Source organism: Carassius auratus, chromosome 27 (assembly GCF_003368295.1).
Source record: "Carassius auratus strain Wakin chromosome 27, ASM336829v1, whole genome shotgun sequence".
Lineage (NCBI taxonomy): Eukaryota > Metazoa > Chordata > Actinopteri > Cypriniformes > Cyprinidae > Carassius > Carassius auratus.
The window spans coordinates 25323707-25347839 of NC_039269.1; the positions used below are offsets into that span (position 1 = coordinate 25323707).

General features: G+C 36.4%; 2 protein-coding genes across 3 annotated transcripts; one reads left to right on the forward strand and one right to left on the reverse strand.

Annotated features, from left to right (window-relative positions):
• Nucleotides 1-1133: 1133 nt before the first annotated feature.
• LOC113046020 (receptor-interacting serine/threonine-protein kinase 2-like) lies at nucleotides 1134-16621 on the reverse strand. 2 transcript variants are annotated; one of them, XM_026206844.1, is made up of 11 exons: nucleotides 15970-16621; nucleotides 14428-14581; nucleotides 14106-14261; nucleotides 12985-13142; nucleotides 11438-11487; nucleotides 8277-8438; nucleotides 6591-6676; nucleotides 6378-6458; nucleotides 6160-6253; nucleotides 4102-4326; nucleotides 1134-1879 (listed from the first exon to the last, which is right to left on the reverse strand). In XM_026206844.1, exons 1-11 carry the CDS (start codon nucleotides 16158-16160, stop codon nucleotides 1500-1502), a joined length of 1737 nt encoding a protein of 578 aa, XP_026062629.1. In that variant the 5' UTR covers nucleotides 16161-16621; the 3' UTR covers nucleotides 1134-1499. The 2 variants fall into 2 exon arrangements, with proteins under 2 accessions (XP_026062629.1, XP_026062628.1); XM_026206843.1 differs by having other exon boundaries at nucleotides 4102-4329.
• A 2932-nt stretch (nucleotides 16622-19553) lies between these two features.
• LOC113046436 (sorting nexin-16) lies at nucleotides 19554-23167 on the forward strand. Its single transcript, XM_026207291.1, has 7 exons — nucleotides 19554-19783; nucleotides 20546-20632; nucleotides 20746-20891; nucleotides 21055-21124; nucleotides 21279-21415; nucleotides 22408-22515; nucleotides 22679-23167. Exons 1-7 carry the CDS (start codon nucleotides 19631-19633, stop codon nucleotides 22773-22775), a joined length of 798 nt encoding a protein of 265 aa, XP_026063076.1. The 5' UTR covers nucleotides 19554-19630; the 3' UTR covers nucleotides 22776-23167.
• Nucleotides 23168-24133: the final 966 nt, after the last annotated feature.

The following is a 24133-nucleotide window of genomic DNA, read 5'->3' on the forward strand; positions in this document are numbered from 1 at the left end:
CTCACAATTCTGACTTTGTAACTTGCAATTTTGAGATTATCTCTCACAATTCTGAGAGAAAAAGGTCAGAATCGAAAGATGTAAACTCACAAATTGCAAGGAAAAAGTCAGAATTTTTTGCTAAAAAGTCACAGTTGCCTTTATCTTTTTTGTTCAGTGGCCATTTGAGAACAACAAAAACATAAAAGAAAAGGCTTGGAAGTAAAGTTGGCTTCAGCCAGTTTGTGTAAACTCCATCATTATAGACCCCACTGTGCTACCCTATTCAGCCTGAATTGATTCTGCTTCATCAAATGTGTTGTGTAATATTGCTTATGAAGAGGATGCTACAGTAGTCAGCAAGGAAAGAATGACATCTGATTGGCTCAATGGAAAAAACTGTCAAGCAAAGAGCTTGATTTGTTGAGTCGGTCACTGCCAGTTCGGCAAATAATAATAATAATTTTACAAATTTGTCAAAAGACCACAAAAATCCAAACATGTCAAAGCTAACCTTTTGCCACTTTGTTGTTTCCTCGTTCTGTTTTTGTACAATAAGTCAACGGGGTCCAAATCAAATGGACACTGGACCCCACTGATAAAACATTCTTCAAAAGAAAGTCAAATAGGTTTGAAAAGACATGAGGGTGTTTTGGGATTAACTATCTCTGCATGGCCCAACCATTAAACCACTGGTGTGCCAATGGACTTTATTTCAAATTTCTTATTTAGAAGAGATACAAATGAAAAAGGGCCATGATACACAGTATGCAACATACCACCTGTTCAAAAAGTAATGTTCAAGATAATGTCTAATTCTCAAGAAATATTTGTTGACTGAGCCCACTGAATACAATGAAACTTTCAACCCATCAAAGCCTTAACTGTATCTACCCTGACTAAGGTCTGCATCTGTCCACCAACCCTAACACCACATTCAACACAAAGCGAAACAATGAACAGCCACTGTGGGAAGCGAGGAAGAACGAAACCAACGATTCACATGAATTTTCATCAAGTTCAGACATGTAACTGTGCAGTAATATGGACGTTACTTGGCATTACAGGAAGGTTTGTTTTCACTCATAACTTTGCCTCAAGTCTTCTATTTTACCAAGTTCCCTGGCATGAAAAAAGTGCAGGATCTGCTGCTTTCCAAGTAGCAGCAACCAGATTCTTTTGATGGCTGGAATAAAGGTTTAAACGTGACAAGGTCAAACTGCCGTACTGCTTAAATTTTCGTTCCTTTCATCAAGGATTTTGGCATTACGTCCAACACAAGCCTAGTGATTATTTCACCAAAGTCGGCCTTGTACGATATGTTCAAGTTGATACCATAAAAAATGTGTACTAGGCACCAACACCTTAACCACTGGGGCAAAAGCACTTGTCCAGGCACACAAAGTTTTGGCCAAGCAGCACAAACAAATGTAAGAGCGTGTGAATAGGAACCATCCTTAACTGAAAGAAGGACTCACAGAGCTCCGGTTCAAGAGCAGTGATTGGGAGCTGGGAGAAGGTCAGAAGTTTCTTATGTTGAAAGAGTTGGAGAGGAAGGGGGCACTGGGGGCTGTGTAAGGTGGCGGCGGAGGGCTGGTGGTGCTGAGGTCAGGGTAGGGATGCAGGCCCATCTGTTTGTTGTCCTGGAGCTTCCGCACCACCACGCGGCAGAAGTCCTCGCTATGCCGCTCGCAAGTGTCCAGAAGCTTCCGCACTTTGGCGGTACGCGTGGGCTGGTTAATGACCAGTTCATAGTCCTCGCGCATCAGCAGCTCACGGGACAACAGAGCGTCTAAACTCTGATTGAGACATGCCTCCGTCATCTGCCGCACGATTTCCTCCCTTCGGGAAGCAATCCAGCGAGTCGCCAGTCCTTGAGTGTCCGATGCTGTGACAAAATCTGCAAGAAAGATTTTGGCTGAATTAAATTATGTTTTTATAATTTATTTTTGCTAAATACTAGAAAACTGTATTTGGCTTCATGGGTTAGTTCACCCAAAATTTTCATTTCTGTTATTGAGGGATGCACCGGTTGACCGGCCATAAATCGGAAGCGGCCGGTGTTTGGTATTTTTTCTGCCAATTTTTCCAGAAGTGCGCCCGCGTGCACATACTACATTGTAATCATTCACTATCATGTAATTTGTGTGAAAGTATTTCGAAATCTGTGCGCAGGACACGGGCATCCGATCAGCACTGGAAGTGTAGAGCTATATGTCTGAGGCACAGATAGCAGGAAGTGAACTGCCGACTGCACAAAATAAGAGTTCCTTTCCTGGTCACTGAAGCTGCGCAAGTGTATCTGTACCTGTCCGCTCCCTGCACAAGCGGAGACAATGAAGGATGCTCAACTTCTCGCGTGTTGGATGAGAAATGAAACATACTAAACCATGACAAAACTGATTTTTTTTTTTTTGTAGAGTAGAACTTGAATACATGTTTGAAAAGCCAGAAGTAAGCGTCAGTTCTGTATAGGATGATTATTTTTATTTTACCTTAAAATTATATAGACTGAATTTGATTTTAAAATCACCTGCTGTAGCACACTGAAAAAGTGTTTCATTCATTCAATTAAAATTCACTCATTCACATCTATATTTTTTTTAACTTGAGCCAATGAAAAATAAATAACTATTTTCTCAAGTAAAAAAAAATATAGATGTGAATAATTACCCTTTTATTTTATTTTTTTTAATTGGATGAATGAAACACTTTTTCATCTTTGTTTTATTCGCACCAACATTATTTGATTTTAACATTTTTGAATAATATTTATATAGCATACTTTTATTTAGTCTCACTGGTAAAGACTTTATTTTACATTTAAAACCAAATTTAAAAACTAAAATACTGAATGCTGATTAAGAAACATCTTATTGAATGTGTTGATTGTGTTGTTTGGACTGTAGAACTATGCAGTTATTGCCTTTAATTTTGACAGTTAATCTTTTAATTTAAGGCCAGTTCTATGTGGTTTCAAACCAATTCAAAAACAAAAGCTAAATGCTGATGTCTATACCATCTATGTTTGTATTGAATGTAGGCTACTTACTGTGCAGTTTCTGCCGTTAATTTCAGATGGTTACGGTTATTGTTTTCAATAGCCAAATGCCAGTTCGGCCTATTAAATATCAAATAAACATCTTGTTTATGCACACTTTCATTCTTTTTTGTTTGCTGCTTAAAGATTAAAAAAAAAAAAAAAAAAAACTGAAATCGGAATCGGTACCGGCCAGTTTGCTTGTAAAAAATTCGGTATCGGAATCGGCCATGAAAAATCATGATCGTGCATCCCTATTGTTATTAATTAAACACGTAAGACCTTCATCTTTGGAACACAATATATTTTTGGATAGGATACTATTCATGATCAACGCACAGAAACATAGCAAGGACATCGGTAAAATAGTCCATGTGACATCAGAGGTTCAACTGTTATTTTACGAACCATAATTTTTTTAATAAACGTAATTCGCGTTGTTTACATTCAGTAGAAAGTAATAAACAGCCCCGATTACATTCTGGGGTACTCTCCAAAATGGGAGAAGATGGCAACTCTGGGGGAAATAATTGCTAAATAAATATGTAATTATGGTTTTCTTTGCGAACAGAAATTATTCTCGTAGCTTCGTAAAATTACAGTTAAAACCACTGATGTCACATGGACTATTTTATAAATGTCCTCACTATGTTTCTGTGCCTTGATCGAGATAGTATCCTTGCGGTCTACTGAGCTCTCAGATTTGATCAAAAATATCTTTATTTGTGTTTCAAAGATTATCAAAAGAATTACGCGTTTGGAACGATATGAGGGCGAGCAATTAATTACAGAATTTTCATTCTGGGTCAACCTCTTCAAAAGAGTTTACGGAATAAAAAAAAGTTCTCTCAAAGAGTTAAAACCAGCACAATCTAATAAAACATGCTTAATGGATAAAGGGATTCATCAAAGAGAACATGTTGGAGGATATTACTCTACAGTGGGTATAAACAATCTGGTCTCATCGGTTAGAAAATTGATTTTTTCAACATTGGGACTAATTTCATGGAGTTTATTCTTTGTGTATAGATGACAGTAAAGAGAAAATCTGATAGCAATTTATGGCTAAGGGGGGTAGTTACCTTGTGGGTGTGGCTGCAGTGTGAGGGGTTGTATGGCAAGAGCCAGGTCAATTTCACTCTGAGGCGCACGTGGTTTAAAAGGTATGTTGATGTCGGACACAGGCTGCGCCGTCTGGTATTCGGGACTGAGGTTGTTCCGAGAGCAGTGGTCCACAAGAGGCTTTGGAGCATCAAGTGGAAGGGAAATTAATGATGCCTGTGGACCAGCCTGAGCACCTGACACACCTGCTGATGTAGAACAGCACCAATAAACAAGCCAGTTAAAAGAATCCAAAGGGCAGATGGAAATGAGATGAATAGATTAGGTGCATGTGATTCCATTACCCCAACATTTTTTCATTGTCAATGTAGTGTCACAACATTATGATCAGTGTTGGGTAAGTTACTTTCAAAAAGTAATTAAATACAATTACATCATCAATGTTGTATTTAAATTACTAATTATTCTGTCTAAAAAAGTAATTTAGTTACTCAATAAATCGCTAATTTGGCTAGATCTTGAATTACCTATAAACCTTAGAATTTTTTCACAGCATGTAACACAAGAACTTTAAAAGTAACTAATTAAATTACCTAAAAATGAACAGTAATCTTTTAATTTACTTTATCAGTGGATAAATAATTGAATTACAGTAACGCATTACACCCTACACTGATTATAACCCAACCCATATTCACATGTTTTGTGAAAACACTGTGCAATACAGTATATAAACATTAGTTTCAACGTTTAAGGGGGAAAATGACAAATGGTGATGAAAAACACTTGAATTGTAGTGAAAAAGAGACCTTTATAGTCCTTTCAGGAAAATATCATACGCAGCGCTTGACATTAAGCTTTCACATGAGCTTGTCCTTTGGACAAGTAAATCAATCATTCACTTGTCAGAGTAAAAAAAGTTACTTGTCCAGGAGGAAAAAATTATTTGTTTAAATTAAATATGAAATTAAACCACCAGTAGGTGGTGACAAGTCACTCTCTTAATGAGTGAATCATTGACTCAACTGATTCGTTCAAACGGCTGATTCATTCAATAAATGAAGCAAGTAACCGTTTTTATAAATGGCTCACTGAATCAATGACTCATTCAAAAATGAATCATTTCGTAATGAAAGACTGTTGTGTGTTGTTCTGAGATGCGCGTCTGTTCTGCTGTGGCTTTGCTTAGAACTATTTCTGTTAGCGAAATGGAGCAAAAACTATCCATAATGTCTCTATTATGCAAGTCAGTTAATATAACTTGTTTATTTAACTAAAGCCTCAACTGACGTGACCTTGATACTGTCAATAAATTATCCATTATTAGTCACAGTTTACACTCAAAGTAATAAAATCAGAACCATTCTCGCCAATGTTTTGGTGGTGCCCTAGTTATTGTTTGTTATTAAAATTTTGATCAGGTTACTTGTCCGGTCAGGCAAGTAAAATTCTCTTTCACTTGCTAATTCACAAAATCCACTTGTCCCAGACAAGCGTTAATGTCGAGCCCTGATACAGCAATATATAATACGAGGATTTGCAATGCTAGATCATTTATGTACGTTCATTCAACCAATCAATGCCACTGAGACCACAAAACCAGTCATAGGTAGCATGGGTATATTTGTGGCAATACACTGTATGGGTCAAAATTATTGATTTTTCTTTTATGTCAAAAATCATTAGGACATTAAGTCAAAATCATTTTCAAATACTGTCCTATCCTAACAAACCACATATCAATGGAAGTCATATTTATTCAGCTTTAATGTATGATGTAAAATTCTCAATTTTCTCAAATTTCTCAATAAGAATGTTAACCCAGAGAATTTCATTTAGGAATGTACAGACTGAAACATCAGCATTTGAAAACACAAGATTAATAGTTATACCCTGTTAAAGTATGAAAAATATAATCAAAATAACCCAGGATTCTTTTTATGACATGGTTTACTATTTCAAGTGTGAAAAGCCCAATTGTGAATTTATTTCCATTCAGCAATTTATTCCCATGAGTAAATGATGGAAGAATTTCATTTTGGGGTGATCTATCACTTTTAGAAGAAATGAGTCCTTGCCTTGAGAGGGATTTGATATGGTAAGGAAGCCCGGATGGGACATTTCTGCTTCCTGGGAAGAGCAGGATCCTGATCCAGATGTTGAACTGTTGTCCTGTCATGCAACATGAACAAATTAAGACTGATCACCAGACTGCTCTTATCTCTACTTAAAAACTGAATCATCAACAAACCAGAACAACCCGGAATTTATATATAAATAAAAAAATGTAACTTACTGGCCAAGGGACATTTGGTTCCTTCACAATCTTTTCCTGAATTTTTTGAGTCGATGAGCAACAGCTTGATGGCCTCATATACTGAGGGAAGGAATGCATGAAAAATTATAATACATAAAACATTTTTGTTTTTTTCTTACCTAAGAGCTAGAAGATGCAATTAAATTAATTGTAATGTCTATTTTAATGTCAGTCTAACCCTTAAAGACTCACCTTACTTCGTTTGACTTCCAACACTGCTTCCAAGAAATCAATCTCATCAAATCTTCTCATCATGGGCTCCAGTTCAATAAGACAATCTGTACAAACATGACAATCAAAGCAGCTATTAAGCTACAAAATAATTCATCAAAGCTGCAGTCCGCATTATTGTAGGGAAGTGCGCACACTCTCTATGGGTGAAAGCAGTGTGTACATGATTATATTAATGTGCTTTTGCGCTACAACAATGCGCTCTCGACATTTGTCAATAAAATAACACCATAAAAATACACATTCACATGTTTACAGTTCCCTGACTGTTGCCTAATGGTTACATGACAAGCAGCTAAACAAATAAAATCTTTATTATTTATTTATTTGATATTTCATCTTTTTAGTAAGTTACTTTTTATAAGTTTTTATCTTACAAATATTCACCTTTATGATTTAATCAATACAGTGATGCAAGATGATGCACTTTTTAAATAGGTTTTTGGTTAAATGCCTGAAATAAGGTCAGTGGTTCACAAATAAAACACCTCAGTTATCAGTGATTTACTTGTCAAGCATTTACTTGTCTTGAAGTAGCTAAATGGGACTATAGAGGTTTTCTGGGACACTGAATGTCATCACACTGACCAGGTAAACTCATCTACTCAATAGCCACAGCGTTTATAAATCACTTGGAAATAGGGAAAAAAACATTTTTTTTTATTTTTTTTTATAAAAACTGAAAGAACTGTCAGAAGCTTGGTGATAATCATTTAATTTATTCACAGACAATTGGTTGATTGTGTTAAGACTTCAACATCCCACGGAACACATGTTAGGAGAAAATTGGTAGCTTGAATGCAGTGCAAGTAGCTTTGGATAAAAGCGTCTGCTAAATGCATAAATGTTATTTTTTATTTAATTTTAATTTTAACATTCAGAAAAGCTGTGTTCATTTGTGACGATTATCATGTGTAAGAATTATAAACTTCTGTTCATCACACAGTTTATTTTCCACAATAATCCAAAATCCAATGGAAAACTCATATTGGGTTTTTGTCAAGGGTACAACGGTGATGCTAACTTCCGGGTTGGCCTACAAAAACAAGAACATCATCACCGCACCTCTCAACTGCTAACCATATCAGAGCTGACATGATGTGTATCCCAAATCACCATTTCAGGTGGACTTGTGTGCCGTTTACATTTTTATTTTAAACTACTTTCACATTAAAAAAAGATCATACTCAACATAGCCTGCTGCTAACTATGAAATATAAATGTGTATTGTTAATGGAGTATGTTCAAAAAGTCATCAAAGACTAAATCTAGATATTAGACTCTCACACAGTTTGCTTTAATTACTGATTAATTATTAAATATTTATTATCTGGTTAATTCTAGATGAATGACACATGAAGATGACCTCACTGCTCTCTGTCCATTCACAGCCATTTCCTCAATGCCCTGAAATGATGCAGGGTTTTTATAAGAGAAAACTTATAATGACTCAACATTTCTACTCGTCTGTAACAGCAAATTTTATCATTAGATGAAAAGAATTGCCAGTAAAGACCAATGACTGAATTGTGGTTTGACATTTAAAATAATTGGATTGGATTGGATTGTGAGCATGAAGCAAACCAGTTCATAGGGATTGCGAAAAGCAGGGGAAAGGTCAAAGTTTGGGTGTGGGCTGAAACTCACTGAGAAAGGAGGGCCGTTCATCTGGGTTGGCGGTCCAGCCGCAGGTCATGAGGTTAATGAGGGTCTCTCGGCTGGGGATGTCTGCTGACAGACTGTCCAGGCCCGTGTCGGGTCGCGATCCACGGAGAACGCTGAACATGATCTGCATGGGATTGGTGGCCTCTGCTCACAGAGAGAACAAGAGGAAAGCATCAGAGAACTGAGGAATGTTGCCTGGAAAGACGGGCTACTGCAGTTTATGAAATGGAGGAGGAAGTGTCCATGAGAGGAAATGTGTGTCATCATTTTTTGGTATCAAAAACATGACACAGCAAAATGTGCTTAGTGTTGAGTAGGGCTACACAATGATTCTGACTGCACTGCTTGCTGTGTTAGTTTCAAATTCTAGTATACTTTATCAAAGTTTTGAATTAGTTTTTATTTGTATATTTTAGTTTTCATTTTAATTTAAGTTGAAGTTTTACTAATTTTGTTGAACTTCTACGTTGTTGTTTTTTTAAATTATCATTTAAAAAAAAATTATAGTTTTGTTTAAGTTTCAGTCATTTTAGTACATCAAGCTTAACTACATGAAAATGAGAGCCTTTGCCATAACACTTTAGTTTAGGGACCAACTCTCAAAATGAACTAATTGCTTATTACTAGCATGCTTGTTACTAGCACATTGGCTGTTTATTAGCACTTATAAAGCTCATATTAATACCTTATTCTGCATGAGCATATTCTAGATCCCTTAATCCACCACATACCTAAATTTAAAGGGGTCCTATCATGCTTTTTCAACTTTAGTTAGTCTGTAATATTGCTGTTTAAGCATAAAAAAAGATCTGCAAAGTTACAAAGCTCAAAGTCCACTTCAAAGGAGATATTTTATTTAACAGAAATCACTTTTCAAAAACTATAACGAACGACTCATGTGGACTACAACGAAAATTTTCCGTGATTTTTGATATCACAAATACTGACGGCTGAAGGTCTGTAGTCCATGGCAGCTTTCATTGGCCAAGCCCCGCCCATGAGGTCATGTGACTGACATGTCAAACAACCAATCACAGTTCGTTTTATTCAGCGGCATGTTTCGGGGCATGGAAATGTCACAACAATAACAGATCCGGTGTGAAAAACTCATATTTTAAAGATTTTATGCCGCAAACTTTAAATATTTCACAAAATCCAGAATTTATTTGATCCTGATAAGCGCTCAGGTTTGGCGCCACAGTATCTTTGTTTCCAGACAGAACGTTAACAAACTCAACACACACGTCTCCCAGAAATCCTATTGAGAATGAGGAGATGCGTCACTGTAGCGTGCTGTCACGTGACGAATTGAGCCCGCCCACCATTTTGGGAGGATATGCTATCGGTTGCCAGGGGCAACAGTGTAAGAGCGATACAGAGACGGATACAAATTGTAACGGATATACGGATAGAAATTATGAGAAATTGTATAAATAAATACATATATATATAATATAGAAATTAAGAAGAAATGGAGAAGAATGCGGCAAAAGAAAAGGAAATCCTTGGAAAGTTATGAGACATTCTGCTGCGGCTGGGTGGTTATCTACAAGCCCCCAAACTGTGAAAACACCGTTGTACTGGCAAAGGTAAGTTGCTTCACCTTTTGTCAAGTCAAGTCACTTTTTAATTATATAGTGCTTTTTACAATCCAGATTGTATCAAAGCAGATTAATAATAATAACAGTAAAATAACAAAGTTTGTAATTTACAGCAGCTCTGGATCAAACAGTGATGGCATTCAGTTCAAATGAAATGCTTTTTCCATGTAGGGAAACAAAAAAACTGTAACAAATGGTTCCTATGGTTTCCACGACAATTGTGTGAGACACTGGTGCAGTTTTTTACACAGCAGTGTTTTCCAGGCATTCTAGAATAGTGCGACAACCTCCTCTACTACCAATGTAAACAATGAACTGTGCTGGCGGGTATCCTCCCAAAATGGGGAGGGGACGCGGTCTCTGGGTGCGGGGCGCTGTGTCTTGACGACATCTCCTCATTCACAATAGCATTCAGCCAATCCAATGACGACTTCGACACTCCTGACGTGTTTCCACTTATTCATCACATATTCATCCAATGTTTAGCCAACGGTCCGTGGGAGTGATGTCTGAGGCGGAGACTAAGTTAAGCTGCACTAGAGAAGGCAACGAGTGTTTTATCACTATGTCGGAGACACGCTAGCTTTCCCAAGCCAGATAAACTTAGACTGGTTACAATCATCCGGGTTTAAATCGCGCTCAAACTGATTTGTTTTTCACGCAATATTTACACTGAAGCTCTCAAGCAGCTGTGGTAAGGGCAAGACATTTCCTGACCAGGCGCAGAGTGCTGCCAATCACAACACACACTGGGACGGCTAACCAATCACAGCACATCTAGTATTTTAAAAGGCGGGCCTCCGTTTGATACAGGAACTATTTGAGCCATTCACTCCAGACTGGGGAGAGAGATGTAATAATATATGATATGAGAAAAATAATGTGTTTTTCGAACAACTTAGTATAAGAGTCTGTTCTAGTACACCCCCAAAATAAAATCAAGACTTTCTAAAAGAGCACACTAGGACCCCTTTAACAAACACCTAACTAGTTATAAATAAGCAGTAAAGGAGTTTACTGTGGTGGAATCTTTGTTAATAGTTAGTTACCAGAGAGAATCGGTCGACCTCTACTTTGCGGTCTTAAAACACACAAAGAGAAGAATCTGCTCTTAAATCAACTCAATGGATTCAGCTCAAAAAGTAATTTAAAACTCAAATATAATTAGTATCAAACATTAATAAATCTAAAATGACCCTACGCATCTTGGCTGAAGTTTTAGCATGTTTTATTTAAATGCTTTGAAAATATTCTTTTCATGTAACTGTTGATAAAAATGTCATACAGTCAAACAGTAAACATATTTCTATATTTGTGCTTTATTAAGAAAATACTCAAACTGTTAACCCAAGAACTGATACTCAGATTCATGAACGTTTTTTTAAACCAGTTCACTAGATTCACATAAAAGATCTGATTGAAAAGAATGCTTTGTTCACTTTTATCAGGAGTGTAACATTTTTCAGAATGTAACATAAGACTTGTGAACTATGTGACTCACGTAGACACATACACTTTTCTCAAATTCATGATGGGCCCTACCTTCATACGGTATCCGTCTTGAAAGCACTTCCCACATGATGATGGCGTAACTGAAAAAGGAAGCACAGAACAGATGAGAGTACGGTTTCACTGCTGCATCCACATCTGGCAATCCCCCTTTGGAGATAAAACACACACTGTCCTATCTGTGTAATAATTTCAACATGCCTTCTGTTCTGACTAAGATCTCAAAACCTCAGGGACGCTGGCAGGTTGACATTTCTAAATGACGTTTCTAAACCACTTCCCTTTTTTTGACCATAGCAGTTAAGGACAAAATAAAGGCCTCTTTAATGGGTAGTTTTGGTGAGCTATGATTAAACCCAGAAACTGATAAAAAAAAAATGTTCTGTTTCCCAGCCTCTCTCTTTGTTCTGAAAAATTTGTAAAGTATTTTACAATTTCCAATATCCTGTCCTGCTATATTCCTCCCTCCCAATCAAAGAGTTTGCACATCTGTTAATCAATGACTTTTCACTTGTGCCTTGGACAAGGATTTTATAGATTTCTAGATGATAAAATATTTTAGAGGAAAGAATAACTAGAAAAAATGTTTCATGACTTTTCCAGGCCTGGAAATCACTTTATAAAGGAGACATCGGATGCCAAGTTGATATGAATCTTTAGGGTCTTAATGAAAAGTCTGTAACATACTTTAGTTAAAATTTCTCAATGGTACTTTAAAAAACACCTTTTTACCCCCTCAAAAACAGCTCTTTTCAGAGCAAGCTGTTTTCTTGCATGCCGCTTTAAATGTTAATGAGGTCTGCTGACCCCACCCATTTCTTCCAAGCTACTCTCTGAAGCACTGTTTACTTTATCCGCATTCATCTAGAAACTTGCTAATTAGCACATTATTAGGAAAGGCGATTTGCAGAGATTCATATAAAAACCTTATATTCTCTTCTTCTGAAGGTAAAGGGAACCATGAATGATTCATGCGAACATAAACACATTTAGGTAGATCAAGGGCGCATTCCCTTCAGAAACAAATGTATCCACTGTGTCTTGAGCGGCTCAGATGTCAGAAGTCAGTGATGACTGCTATGTTCATTATTACATCCAACAACAAAACACCTCAATTGCTTTATTTTTGTCAATCAAACTATTGTGGGAGGGGCCTGTCTGTGTGATGTCATGAAGACAGGCATCTGAGATCGGCTCGATTTGAGAAAGGGAAAATTAACGAGAAAAAATTAAAATAAAACACTGGGTGGATTTTTATCATTAAAGTTTGGTTAGGTGTACACACACTGCCAACACTCATTTCAGTTCAAACAACCTGTAAAAATGCATGCTGCATCTGATGACCCCTTTTAATTTCCTGACCTTTCCCTCATCTGACAGGAATTTTGCTGAGTCAGCATTAGACTCGGGCCATGGCGCAATAAGGACATCTGAACGTTTTAACGGGATGCCCCCTCAAGAAAATACAGGAACTGAGAGAGAGCAGTACATTAAAAGCAAGTAGTTGAAATAATTTGCAAAACAAGAAGTTCCCCCATCCGGTCAAAACTGGAAGCTTTATCAAATCTACAGAAACTGACCTGTACATGTCATATTTGACATCAGCTCTGCGGTTTTTGGAAGGTTCGTACTCCTCAGGTGGCATATAGATGACTGTGCCTCCCATTTCTACAGGTTTGGAGCTGGACCCTTTAGTGATCGAGAGTTGGCGCCATTTAGATAAGCCAAAATCAGCGATCTATTCACAAACACAGATATATAAGATGCACATTAGATCAGAAAATCCAATGTGAAATCACAAAATATAAGGTAACACTTTAGTTCAGAAACCAATTCTCACTATTATCGAGTTGCTAATTAGAGTTTACAGAGGCAAATATCATAGTTAATGGTCACTAAATAGAGAGAATTGGTCCCCAAACTGAAGTGTGACCAAATATATTACATACTTTCAAAAAATATGCTTATTTAAGGTTGAATTAAATACAAAAGTTTTCAATGGTGTCTGTCAAGATACACAAATGGCACCACTGTACTACATTCACCACCATTTCTAACCCTTGTTTTTTTATTTTTTAACTTTTTGCAAAACAACAGAAACAAAATGTTGTGCTAGCATTTTTTTTTTATTATCCATTTCCAATTACAATAAAAGAAGAAATAGGTTTTAAAGGCTGCAAGTCAAGACTTTTTAGTGAATAACAACTAAACAAATGTCAGTCAACTCCCCATGCAAAGCAATTCTATGGCTTTAAAAAACTTTAATTACAGCACTTCCATGATACTTTTATGGTGCATTTATGCAATTTTTGAAGCTTTAGAGCTACAGTCCCAAGTTAAAGAGTGACCAGTACATTATTGAAAATATCTCCTGTTTCACAGAATTAAGTCAATTCAAAGTCAAAGTAAGGTTGAATTTACATTACAGTTAGTAAATTATGGTAGAACTTTCATTTTGGGGCTAACTATCCCTTTAAAGTAGTATAAAGGTTTACAGACCTCACAGAGACAAAATAATGAACAATTATGTTTTTTTTTCCAAATCTATATAAATGATGACATGTTAAGGCATAATTCAAAAGGATGAGTATTTACTATTAACTGCTTTCATTTGCAAGTTCCAGGAAACTAGATCTACAAATGCATCCAAACACATGTGAAAGTGTATTAAAATGGGGTACGGAGACATCTTCAAGCAGACCTTAACATGGTACTCCCCATCCATCAGGATGTTCTGAGTTTTAAGGTCATGGTGCAGAAGGGGTGGTGTCATGTTGTGAAGGAAGTTAACTCCTAAAGCGATCTCATAAAGAATACGCAGCCTCAATGGCCAGGCCACCGCTGGGTACATATCTTTCTGTAACGCAATAAGAACAGATAGAAGTCAACATTCAAGAACCTTTATGCCATAAAGCAGAAAGTGAAACTGCGCTTTACTCAAACTCAAAGTGAACTATTACACTAACACTACCAGACTAAATGAAGTACGTCATGTAAAAGGAATGCTGTTTGTACATTTATACCTCATGCAGGAGCTCGTCCAGTGATCCGTTGGTCATGTACTCAGTCACAATGCAGAAGAACTCGGGCTCATTACAAACCCCAAAGATCTGGATGATGTGGTTAAATCGAGCTTTGTGAAGCACCTCAGCTTCCTTCAATAAACAGTTTCTCTCCCTGAAAAAAGATGAATGGGTTTCTCTTTCATACAACCACATGAAATGCAGTATAAGTTATTAACTGCCAGGTTTCCCACAGTTTTTGACCAATTAATTTACACAAACTGTTCATTTATGCCTTGCATTATCCATTCTGCCATGAACTTCGTTCAGTTAAAATCTTGACATCTTGGAACAGTTCATAAATTAAGATACTTTTATGGTGCTTCAGTTTCCTTTTTAAAGGCTAAAGAGTATATTCAAATTATATTTAATATTAACATACACAATATTGCATTTCTGGACAATACTGATAAGCTGATTACTATTTTCATATTAACTGATGATACTAAAATTAAAATGTATTCTGAATGCATTGAAAATGAAACATGCTAAGCTATAAATGCTATAAGTGAGTTTATTAACCTCAATGTTATTGTAAACTGTCTAAAGCTATAAATGTAACATTTAACGATTAAAGTGAAATTATATGGTTTTAAAGGGGTAGTTCACCAAAAAATGAAAATTTGGGCATCATTTCTCACCTCACAGACTTTTGATCATCTTTCAAAAACGCAAATTAACAGATTTTCAATGAAACCAGCTTAAAGTCACCCAAAAATCTTGCATTTAAAAAAAAGTTAATAAAATTGGATTCATATGGATAACTTTTACAATTTCTTCACAATGTTATGTGTTGCGATGATGAACAAAAGTCTTAAATGAGTTAAAAATGATAACAAACTATCACTGAGTGATAGAAGCCAACATAGATGCTCATTTGGCCCACTTTTAACATTAATTATCCAATTTAGGATGATTCTGGAAAAATTAAATCTCTAAAAACATAGATAAACGTTATGATACAGCTATTGCCTTTAAATTCAACTTTAGTGCTCAACAGATGAACAAATTATAAAATACAAATACACAAGTAAAAGATGACATCTTTAAGTGAACTATTACCTTAAGTTTTCATTTAAATATTTTCATTTTTATTTATTTATTTATTTTTTCAGTTCTTTACATGTCTTTTTCGGGTCTGGAAATGACATCATGACATTTGCAGGTTTTTCATGATCTTAGAAACTTCTCAGCTGTAACTCGGTGCTTATTATCACAAAACAGACAGCGTTTGTCCCAAAATAGCTCGTGGCCCACCACATCCCTACCGAAAATACATTCAAACGTCGTCTCCGAACATACAGTAACGTTACTTTTAAAGCAAACTGTTTGACCGCATACTTAGTATGTACGTAAGTGGTGCATAGTAAGATAGTTCAGATCAGTGACCTTTCTAAAAACCTGCAACAACCAGCATTTGTGGCCATACCAGACATAAACCATCAGAGCGCATAAAAGCCCAGCAATCATCGTGCATTTAAGCGAATAAGGAAGAAAACTCACCTCTCACCAACCGGTGAATCCAGTTTCAAGCACTTGATCGCCACCGTGGTGCGCCAGTCGCTGTGCTGCGCCCTGAACACGGTCCCGAAGCCGCCTTTACTGATGTAGTGCAGGTCCGTTAGTTTCCGGTACGGGATCACCGGTAAGGTGCTGGTGAGACTGCAGATGTTGACGCAGCCGGCGTGCTCCATGTTTGAGGATATTATGAGACGAGACGGGGCCCGTTCAGCTTCAGTGGAAAGGAGAACTGAAAGCGCGCTGCTACTGCTTAAAACCCTCACAGATAGAGACAATAACGAACTCACATATTGTGAATGCGGTCTAATTCACACTACCAAGAGACAGGCGGTTAGGGGATCAACGTTACTAATTTATGTAATAAAATATCCCTGGAAAAGGAATGTTTCCTACGGATCGCGCTTGGAGACACGCCCCCAATCCGAACAACGCATTTTATATCATGCCATAAAACAAACTGCAAATTACCGCCAGAACCAAATAAAATCACAGCAGGTTGACATTTATCGATTACGAAGCGTGGTGGTGGTAGTGGCTGACCGCTCGGTAAATATTTCGCAGGTGCGTGAATGAGTGGGTCGGACTAAAACCGCAACGTTTTGTTTTGTGTGTGTGTGTATGTGTGAATGTAACCACCCGTGTAGTCCCGCCCTTGACATGGGGATAGATGAATGACATCTCAATTAGCCAATCGCAGACGACTTATAAACCCTTACAGCCAATACTGTCGTAGGAGGCGGGATTTCCCGGAACACAGGTAGGGAAAAAAACAACAACAACAACGCCGATCACACGACGATTGTGACTTCAGCTTCCGGTTATTGTGACGTGTGAAAAGCTTTTTTTTTGTATATAATTATTTTTGTTGTCATTAAGCATATAATAACTTTTACACATAACTTTTCAAACTGAAAATATAATTAACTGGACGTTTGCTGTGAAATTTTATACACGATACACAGTTTCGACTGCTAGCGTGTTTGTTCATTTATTTGTATGTTTATAATAGTTCAGTTAAATATAATATATGTTTATTCGTCCACGATTTTGAATTTCTTTGAACTGTTTAAAATGGTCAAAGACGTCGGTCTGACGTTTTTGGCCCATGCAGGCTTCCTGGGTTATTCCAGTATGATGTAAAAGGGAATTCCCAAGAGATTTTTCCTCACTCACAGTAATATGGCACTGCATCCTGCCTGTAATATATGAAAAACAGAAACTTAAAGAAATGTATGCCGACTTGTAATAGAAATAAATTCCTTCCCCATGTAATCTACTTTGGCTGTGGTTCTGGGTCCAGTGATGATAACTAGCTGTCATGCAGAGGATGGAGCTGATTTTCTTGGTAATAGGAAGTGTTTTTGCTCTTGGCACAGTGGGTGAGGAAGTATCTGAGTTACATTATTGCTCATTCTGTTAATGATGATCACAGTGCCAAAAACAACAAGTATAATACTGGAAATGCAGTGTACAGGAGTAAGTTATTTGGTATATACAGTACAGACCAAAAGTTCGGATACACCTTCTCATTCAAAGAGTTTTCTTTATTTTCATGACTATGAAAATTGTAGAGTCACACTGAAGGCATCAAAACTATGAATTAACACATGTGGAATTATATACATAACAAAAAAGTGTGAAACAACTGAAAATATGTCCTTCAAAGTATCCACCTTTTGCTTTGATTACCGCTTTGCACACTCTTGGCATTCTCTTGATGAGCTTCAAGAGGTAGTCACCTGAAATGGTCTTCCAACAGTCTTGAAGGAGTTCCCAGAGAGATGCTTAGCACTTGTTGGCCCTTTTGCCTTCTGTCTGCGGTCCAGCTCACCCCTAAACCATCTGGATTGGGTTCAGGTCCGGTGACTGTGGAGGCCAGGTCATCTGGCGCAGCACCCCATCACTCTCATTCTTGGTCAAATAGCCCTTGATGCTTTCAGTGTGACAATTTTCATAGTCGTGAAAATAAAGAAAACTCTTTGAATGAGAAGGTGTGTCCAAACTTTTGGTCTGTACTGTATATGTATATATAAGTTACATCAGTTGTGGAAGAAAGAATGCCATCTTACAATATGAGATTTGAAACACCCAGCTATAAAACTTAATGTCACTGTTTTTCAAGTTTTTATTTATTTATTTTTATCCATGCAGTCTGTTTTTTTTTTTTTTTTTTTTTTTTTTGCTAATTGCATGATTTCGCCAGTAGATGGTGACAAGCAACTGTCAGCACTGATTCAATGTTACTCGAAAACTGCAGTTAGGCAGTTAAGAGGGCCTATCATAGCCCTCGGACCCAGAAATATGACTGGACAAACATTTTATGGTCCTACACTTTCCATAGACGATATAAATACAAAATTAAGTAGATCACCAACTTTTTGATTGCTATCAAGATGTGAACACACTTTTAAAGAAGCACAACGTAAAATGTTTTTGAACCAAAACACTTACCTTTGGTCTTACTCAATGATAGCTTTTACATCATCATCATCATTATTATAATGTTATACTGTTGTTATAAAAGCAATATTGCACAGTTGTGACTTTTTCTGAATATCAGTTGCGATGTAAACTAATCAGAAAACACATACTTGCTTGTGATATTGTTTAATTATTCTTGATATCGTTTAGCAATAGCACTAATTATTAAAGTCGACTAAAAACAATGATTTAGGGGAAAAACAAATATTATTTAAAGACTGAAACTGCTGAGGTATTTTATAGTTCATATTTAAATATATTTATGCAGAATGAAATGCAGATGTTTCTGTCTGTTATGCCTACACACATAAACACACAACCAAAACTACATTACAATTATAATACATTTAGCAAAATCAAGTATGTAATGCATTCTAGAAAATACTGAGATAAAATTTCGACTGATTTCTAGATATTTTATTGCCACATATGCCAGTCCATATTCATACCAGACACCGACTTTCAATAGCTAACATATCATAAACAAAATGGCTAGATTATCATTAAATACAGTAATGAACTGCAGAATAAATGACGTTACACAATGGAGATTTCTCGTTTATTTACAGACTGATTTAAATGCATTTTTAAAAAGGACTTGTACCAATGGCGCCATCTAGCGCCTAGCACTGACTCCTGCAGCAGGATGTCCTGAGGGAGCAAAGCAGTGATGTGTTCACTATTTGTCCACACCTAATAATAAAATGCAAAATAAAGGCAGTGATTTGGGAACTTTGATGGTGTTGCAAAACCAGTCATTAAATAGCATTGAGGAAGAATGGACCAGTTTTATTTCTTCATTAATTAAATGCCTAACTACATCACAAAATGCGTTAATAATTTGTCATTGTTTTTCTCAGACCAAAACTCAGATGCTACATGATTCTGCAACACTGTTTCGTATAACTGTAATAAAATGTAGCTAATTTGAAATAAAGGGGTGAAAACATTGTAATTTTAATGCAAGGTTTTGCAGATCCACATTTACCGTAACATGCAAATACAAATGACTTTAAAATTGAGAAGGTGTGGTTTGGTTGTGTCTCATTTGTGACCTGATTCACTTCTCTTAATAGTGAGGAATGCAGAAGATGACATTCAGTCAACTTCTGCTAACATATGACTCTTTTCTCTTTACCGGGTCCATTGAAGAAGATCCATCATGTTTTACCAGAACCTCAGTCCGGATGTTGTAAGGAAAGGGAACGCGATGGAGTATTACAGCAATGGATTTTGCAGAGAAAGCAGTGAAGAAAGGACACTCAAGGTCACCTTGCTTGGATATAAGGTCATGGAGGAAAAGACCAAGTTTACAGTAAGGATTTACTTCTTTGTAGTTCTTTTCACTCTGCTGTCATGAATTTATATTAGATTGTCTGTTGTTCATATTTTAATATGGCCATATTTCTCTCCAAAATGGGAACTCTATCATCGTTTCATGTTGTTCCAAACCCGCATGTCTTTGTTTATTCTGTGTGAAACACAATATTAATAATAATAATATTATTATACTTGCATTTAAAGAAAATGGGATCTGGAGTTTCATACTTTAAAAGGAAACAAAGCATCATAAACGTATCATACAAGTGTCTTCTAAAGTCATTTTGTGTCTTTGTTTCAAACAAACCTAAATAAAAAGGCATTGTTCACCCAAAAATAAACTCAGCCTCATGTCGTTCCGAAACCTTGAATTCAGAACACAAATTATGATATTATTTATGAAACCTGAGAGATTTCTGTCTGTCCATTGGAAGTCCATGTAATTGAAACTTTAAGCTTATAAAAACATTGTAAATATGATCCATATGAATCAATGTGCGTTAATCAGTTGTTTATATGTGAATAAAAACCTAAACTAAATCCATTTAATCTGCATTTAAAATGATCATGTTTCATTATAAAGACATTTATTTATTGTTTCGTAGATGAACAAAAGCCTTGAAGGTGAGTAAATGATAGAATTGTGATTTTTAGGGGAACTATCCCTTTAAGAATCACATGGAAAGAGTTGGTAAATGATTCAAAAGCCGTTTTTAGTGATAAATAGGACATGATGTTCCCTTTTTGCTCTTCTTAGGTCTACAAGATCTTAGTGAAGCGTGCACCAGAAGAGAGCTGGCACATTTTTAGACGATACACAGACTTTTCTCGGCTACATGACAAGGTCAGGCACAGGTGACTCATGTCAGCTGACAGTGCAGTAATGGAGACATGCTCAGCTTTTCTTAGAATTTCCTTCTTTTAGATGAGGGTGACTTTTTATGTTTGTGTTTTTAGCTGAAGGAGGCCTTTCCTTCGTTTAACTTTACCCTACCACCCAAGCGTTGGTTCAAGAACTTCAGCGCTGAATTTCTAGAAGAGAGACAACTGGGCCTTCAAAACTTTCTCCAAAGCCTGAGTGCTCATAAAGAAGTGAGAATTAGGTACTTACATTACGCTATATGTCATGGTTTACTCGCCCTCATGTTGTTCCAAACCTTTATGGCCTTCTTTCATCTGCAGAATTCAAAGTATGTATATACTAATGTCACATTTTAACGGAAAACCATGAGGTAAGAGAGTAACACTGCTTTCTTTCTACTGAAGTGAGGCAGTCAGAGAATTCCTATGTCTGGATGACCCACCCACTGCTTTCGACGATATTAGAGAGAGATGGGTAAGCTCGCTCAGTTACTTTAATTCTTTTGCATTCAGCCAAATATAATGCATCCAATTATCTGGTCACACCAGCTTACAACCACATCCCTGACCACAAGCAAAAATAAATAACACAATGGACTAATCTATTTCTCCTGCTGCTCCTACACAAGGCCTTCTGTGAGACACCGGGAGGGACCAGCGGTTGCCTTCAAAGAGACTTAATGGATGAAGAGAGAGAGACTGAGTCCCTGAGAAATGTCCTGCTGCACAAAGAACTTCAAATTAGCCAGCCGGAGCGAACAAAGAAGTAATGTAGCAACATGAGCTATTTGTGGGTTGCTTAGGAAACAGAGACAAGCAGGTGGATTTCTGGATGAAATTAATGACTCCAAATTGATTCTTCGTCTAAAGGAGATGAAGTCTAATTGGACTAAGTGCTGCACAAAATGCAGCCTCTACCAGCAACACTAATTGCTTTTAGAAACGTGTTGTGCCCATTTAAATTTTTAGTGTAATTTGTTTTATATTTATATTAGATTTGCAGATTTTAAATGCAACATTGAACAATTTTTTTTTTTTAACCTTTAACCCCATAAAGCCGGACATATCAAATAATAGTTAGCTGGAATTGCATATTTTAAATGTAACGTGATGTAACATCACTTTTTTAATTTTATTGTAACAGTTTACTGAGCCTTTAAGAAAAAGGTTTGCATATGAGTTTTTATTTTTATTATTATCATATCTGATACATCATTATAGCTCATAGAGGAACTCATAATCAAGTAGACACATCAATTTTATTCAGAGTCCCTGAGCAAAAATAAACAATTTGGTGTAGCCGCTGATATTTATATTGCAAAAAATTTACATGAAATATCTGATAGCTTGTAATGTAAATTAAGTGATCAAAGATCTGTAGTTTTTATTGTGTAAAAACATGCATTGATGATTGATGATTTATTTTAAAATATTTGATTATTTTGAAATTATTTTTCTTAAAAAGATTGGATAATCCGGTTCAAGCTGCTTCAGCCAGTGAGTATTTAGGCATGTTCATGAAGATGATAAAAGACATGTAGAAGATTCCCAGAGAAGGTTTGATCATGTTGACAAGTTAGAGGCTGTATGACAGGGTTAAGTATGTGTTAAGATGAATTAAGTTGCATGATTAATGTAAGTGAAATCCATTCTCACGTCATGCCATAAACACTCCATAAAGTTCTCAAGTTGATCAAGACAGTACCGCTGGACTAACATATCACATATGTTTAACTTTTCCCTGTTTAACCCATATAGTGGCATGTATCGAACCCAAGAGAAGCTGAACAGAGAGCCCAGAGACGTTTTAACAGCACAGGAATATAAAGAAGTGGAGAGAGATGCCCTCAGGAGACCAAATAAATGGTAATCATGTCTACCATATAACTGATTCTTTTCCCACACACTCCCTTCACAATGAATGCTAGTTAAGTGTTATTATTTAAATAAACAGCCCATAGTTTTACTGAGAATCAGTATGTGTCTTGGGAGCATTTTGTCTTATTATATTGCTTGTATTGCTTTTCAGTTCTGAACTGGGGTTCATAAGGACTCATGGAGCGTGCTGGTGCGGATCAGCAAATGAAAGTCCAGAAAAGCACAGTTCCAAGAAACCCATCAAATAAATAATAATAATAATAATAAAAACTGCTAATAGGGCACTTTCTTCAAATCTTCTGTTTGTTCTTGGCCCATAATAAGAGCAGAAAAGCTGTTTTGTTTTGGATGAATCAAAAATGATTGATTCCAGAAAATGATTTGGAGCACAAACACTTTTAATAACTTAACTTAAAAGATGATGTTTGTGAGTACATGTGTGATTCTATAAGGTTTGTTTCATAGAGATTTAATAGGACATCTGCGACATCTGTGACTTTAGCAGCCAAAGAAGCAACTTCACCCGCTCTCTGATACAATCTTCTATACAACTTTCTGTTCATTACCCAGATTTTTGACTTTGTTTTGGATTACTCACATTTGTGCTTTTGTGATTTGGATTGAGGAATAAATTGATACACTCAGATTCTTCTGATTCAAATGGGTCATCAAGCAAGAAACTGTAAAACTTCATGAAAAACATAAAAACCTGCATGCATTATTTACATTTTATTGATGCATGTATTGTATGAGATATTTGATAATTGAATTAACTGTTCACAGCTCTTACCAGCGACTATATCTGTCCACACAACATGTGAGTGTTGACCAGCATGATCTTTCTGGTGAAGCTGGTTGAGCTTTTTTTTTTGGTAAGTGGCCACAGCAGTGGAACATATTATTGGTTTGGTTTAGCACTTTGTTATGTGCCATATAAATGGTGAAGGGTGTGCTTGTTTCTGTGTATAAACAGCATTGCCAACTCAGAAAAAAGTAAATGCAGAGTATTTTGAGGCGTATTCCTTTATTAAAGGACACAATGCACGCCATGTTGATTTATTCTCCATAGCCTGCATTTAAACTGTAACATACATTTAGTGGATTACACTTTTAAGTGTTAGTTCCATCAAAAATTCTGTCATTAATTACTTACTCTCCTGCCGTTCCAAACCCATAAGACAAGGCCATGAGAATTCAAATAAAAATAAAAATAATGACTTTTATTAAAATAAGACAAACTGCATCTCTTGCTCAAGCTCAAGCACACTAATTAACTCCCTTTGTTTGGGAAATAGAGTTTTGGCAAGTGAACACTGGATGTACTCTTTAAAAATGCATTGTAGGTAACAGAACCTCATATAGAGGGTATGCACAGGTATCACTTTTTCTAGATGAAATGTACCCTTAGTTGGACTGTATGGCCAGTGATCCTGCAGTTTGGCTAGGGAATTGGGAAAACTAGGAGTCAAACAATCAATCTATCCATTTATTTTACACTTTCCCCTTTGTAGAACACAATGCTCATAATAATCATTGTCACCGTCCTTGTCAATGAATTGGCGGAAAAAATAAAAATAATCCACTGATTTAATCAATTATTTTTGGT

Excerpts from the sequence above, each read along its gene's own strand:
- LOC113046020 (XM_026206843.1), bottom strand. The coding sequence starts at position 16,160 with ATGGAGCACGCCGGCTGCGTCAACATCTGCAGTCTCACCAGCACCTTA. Across the intron at positions 11,488-12,984 it reads GTCAAATATGACATGTACAG|TTACGCCATCATCATGTGGG; the intron begins GTCAGTTTCTGT and ends TTCCTTTTTCAG. Across the intron at positions 1,880-4,101 it reads ACTGCAGCCACACCCACAAG|ATTTTGTCACAGCATCGGAC; the intron begins GTAACTACCCCC and ends TCTTTCTTGCAG.
- LOC113046436 (XM_026207291.1), top strand. The coding sequence starts at position 19,631 with ATGTTTTACCAGAACCTCAGTCCGGATGTTGTAAGGAAAGGGAACGCG. Across the intron at positions 20,633-20,745 it reads TTTCTCGGCTACATGACAAG|CTGAAGGAGGCCTTTCCTTC; the intron begins GTCAGGCACAGG and ends TTGTGTTTTTAG. Across the intron at positions 21,416-22,407 it reads CAGCCGGAGCGAACAAAGAA|TGGCATGTATCGAACCCAAG; the intron begins GTAATGTAGCAA and ends TAACCCATATAG.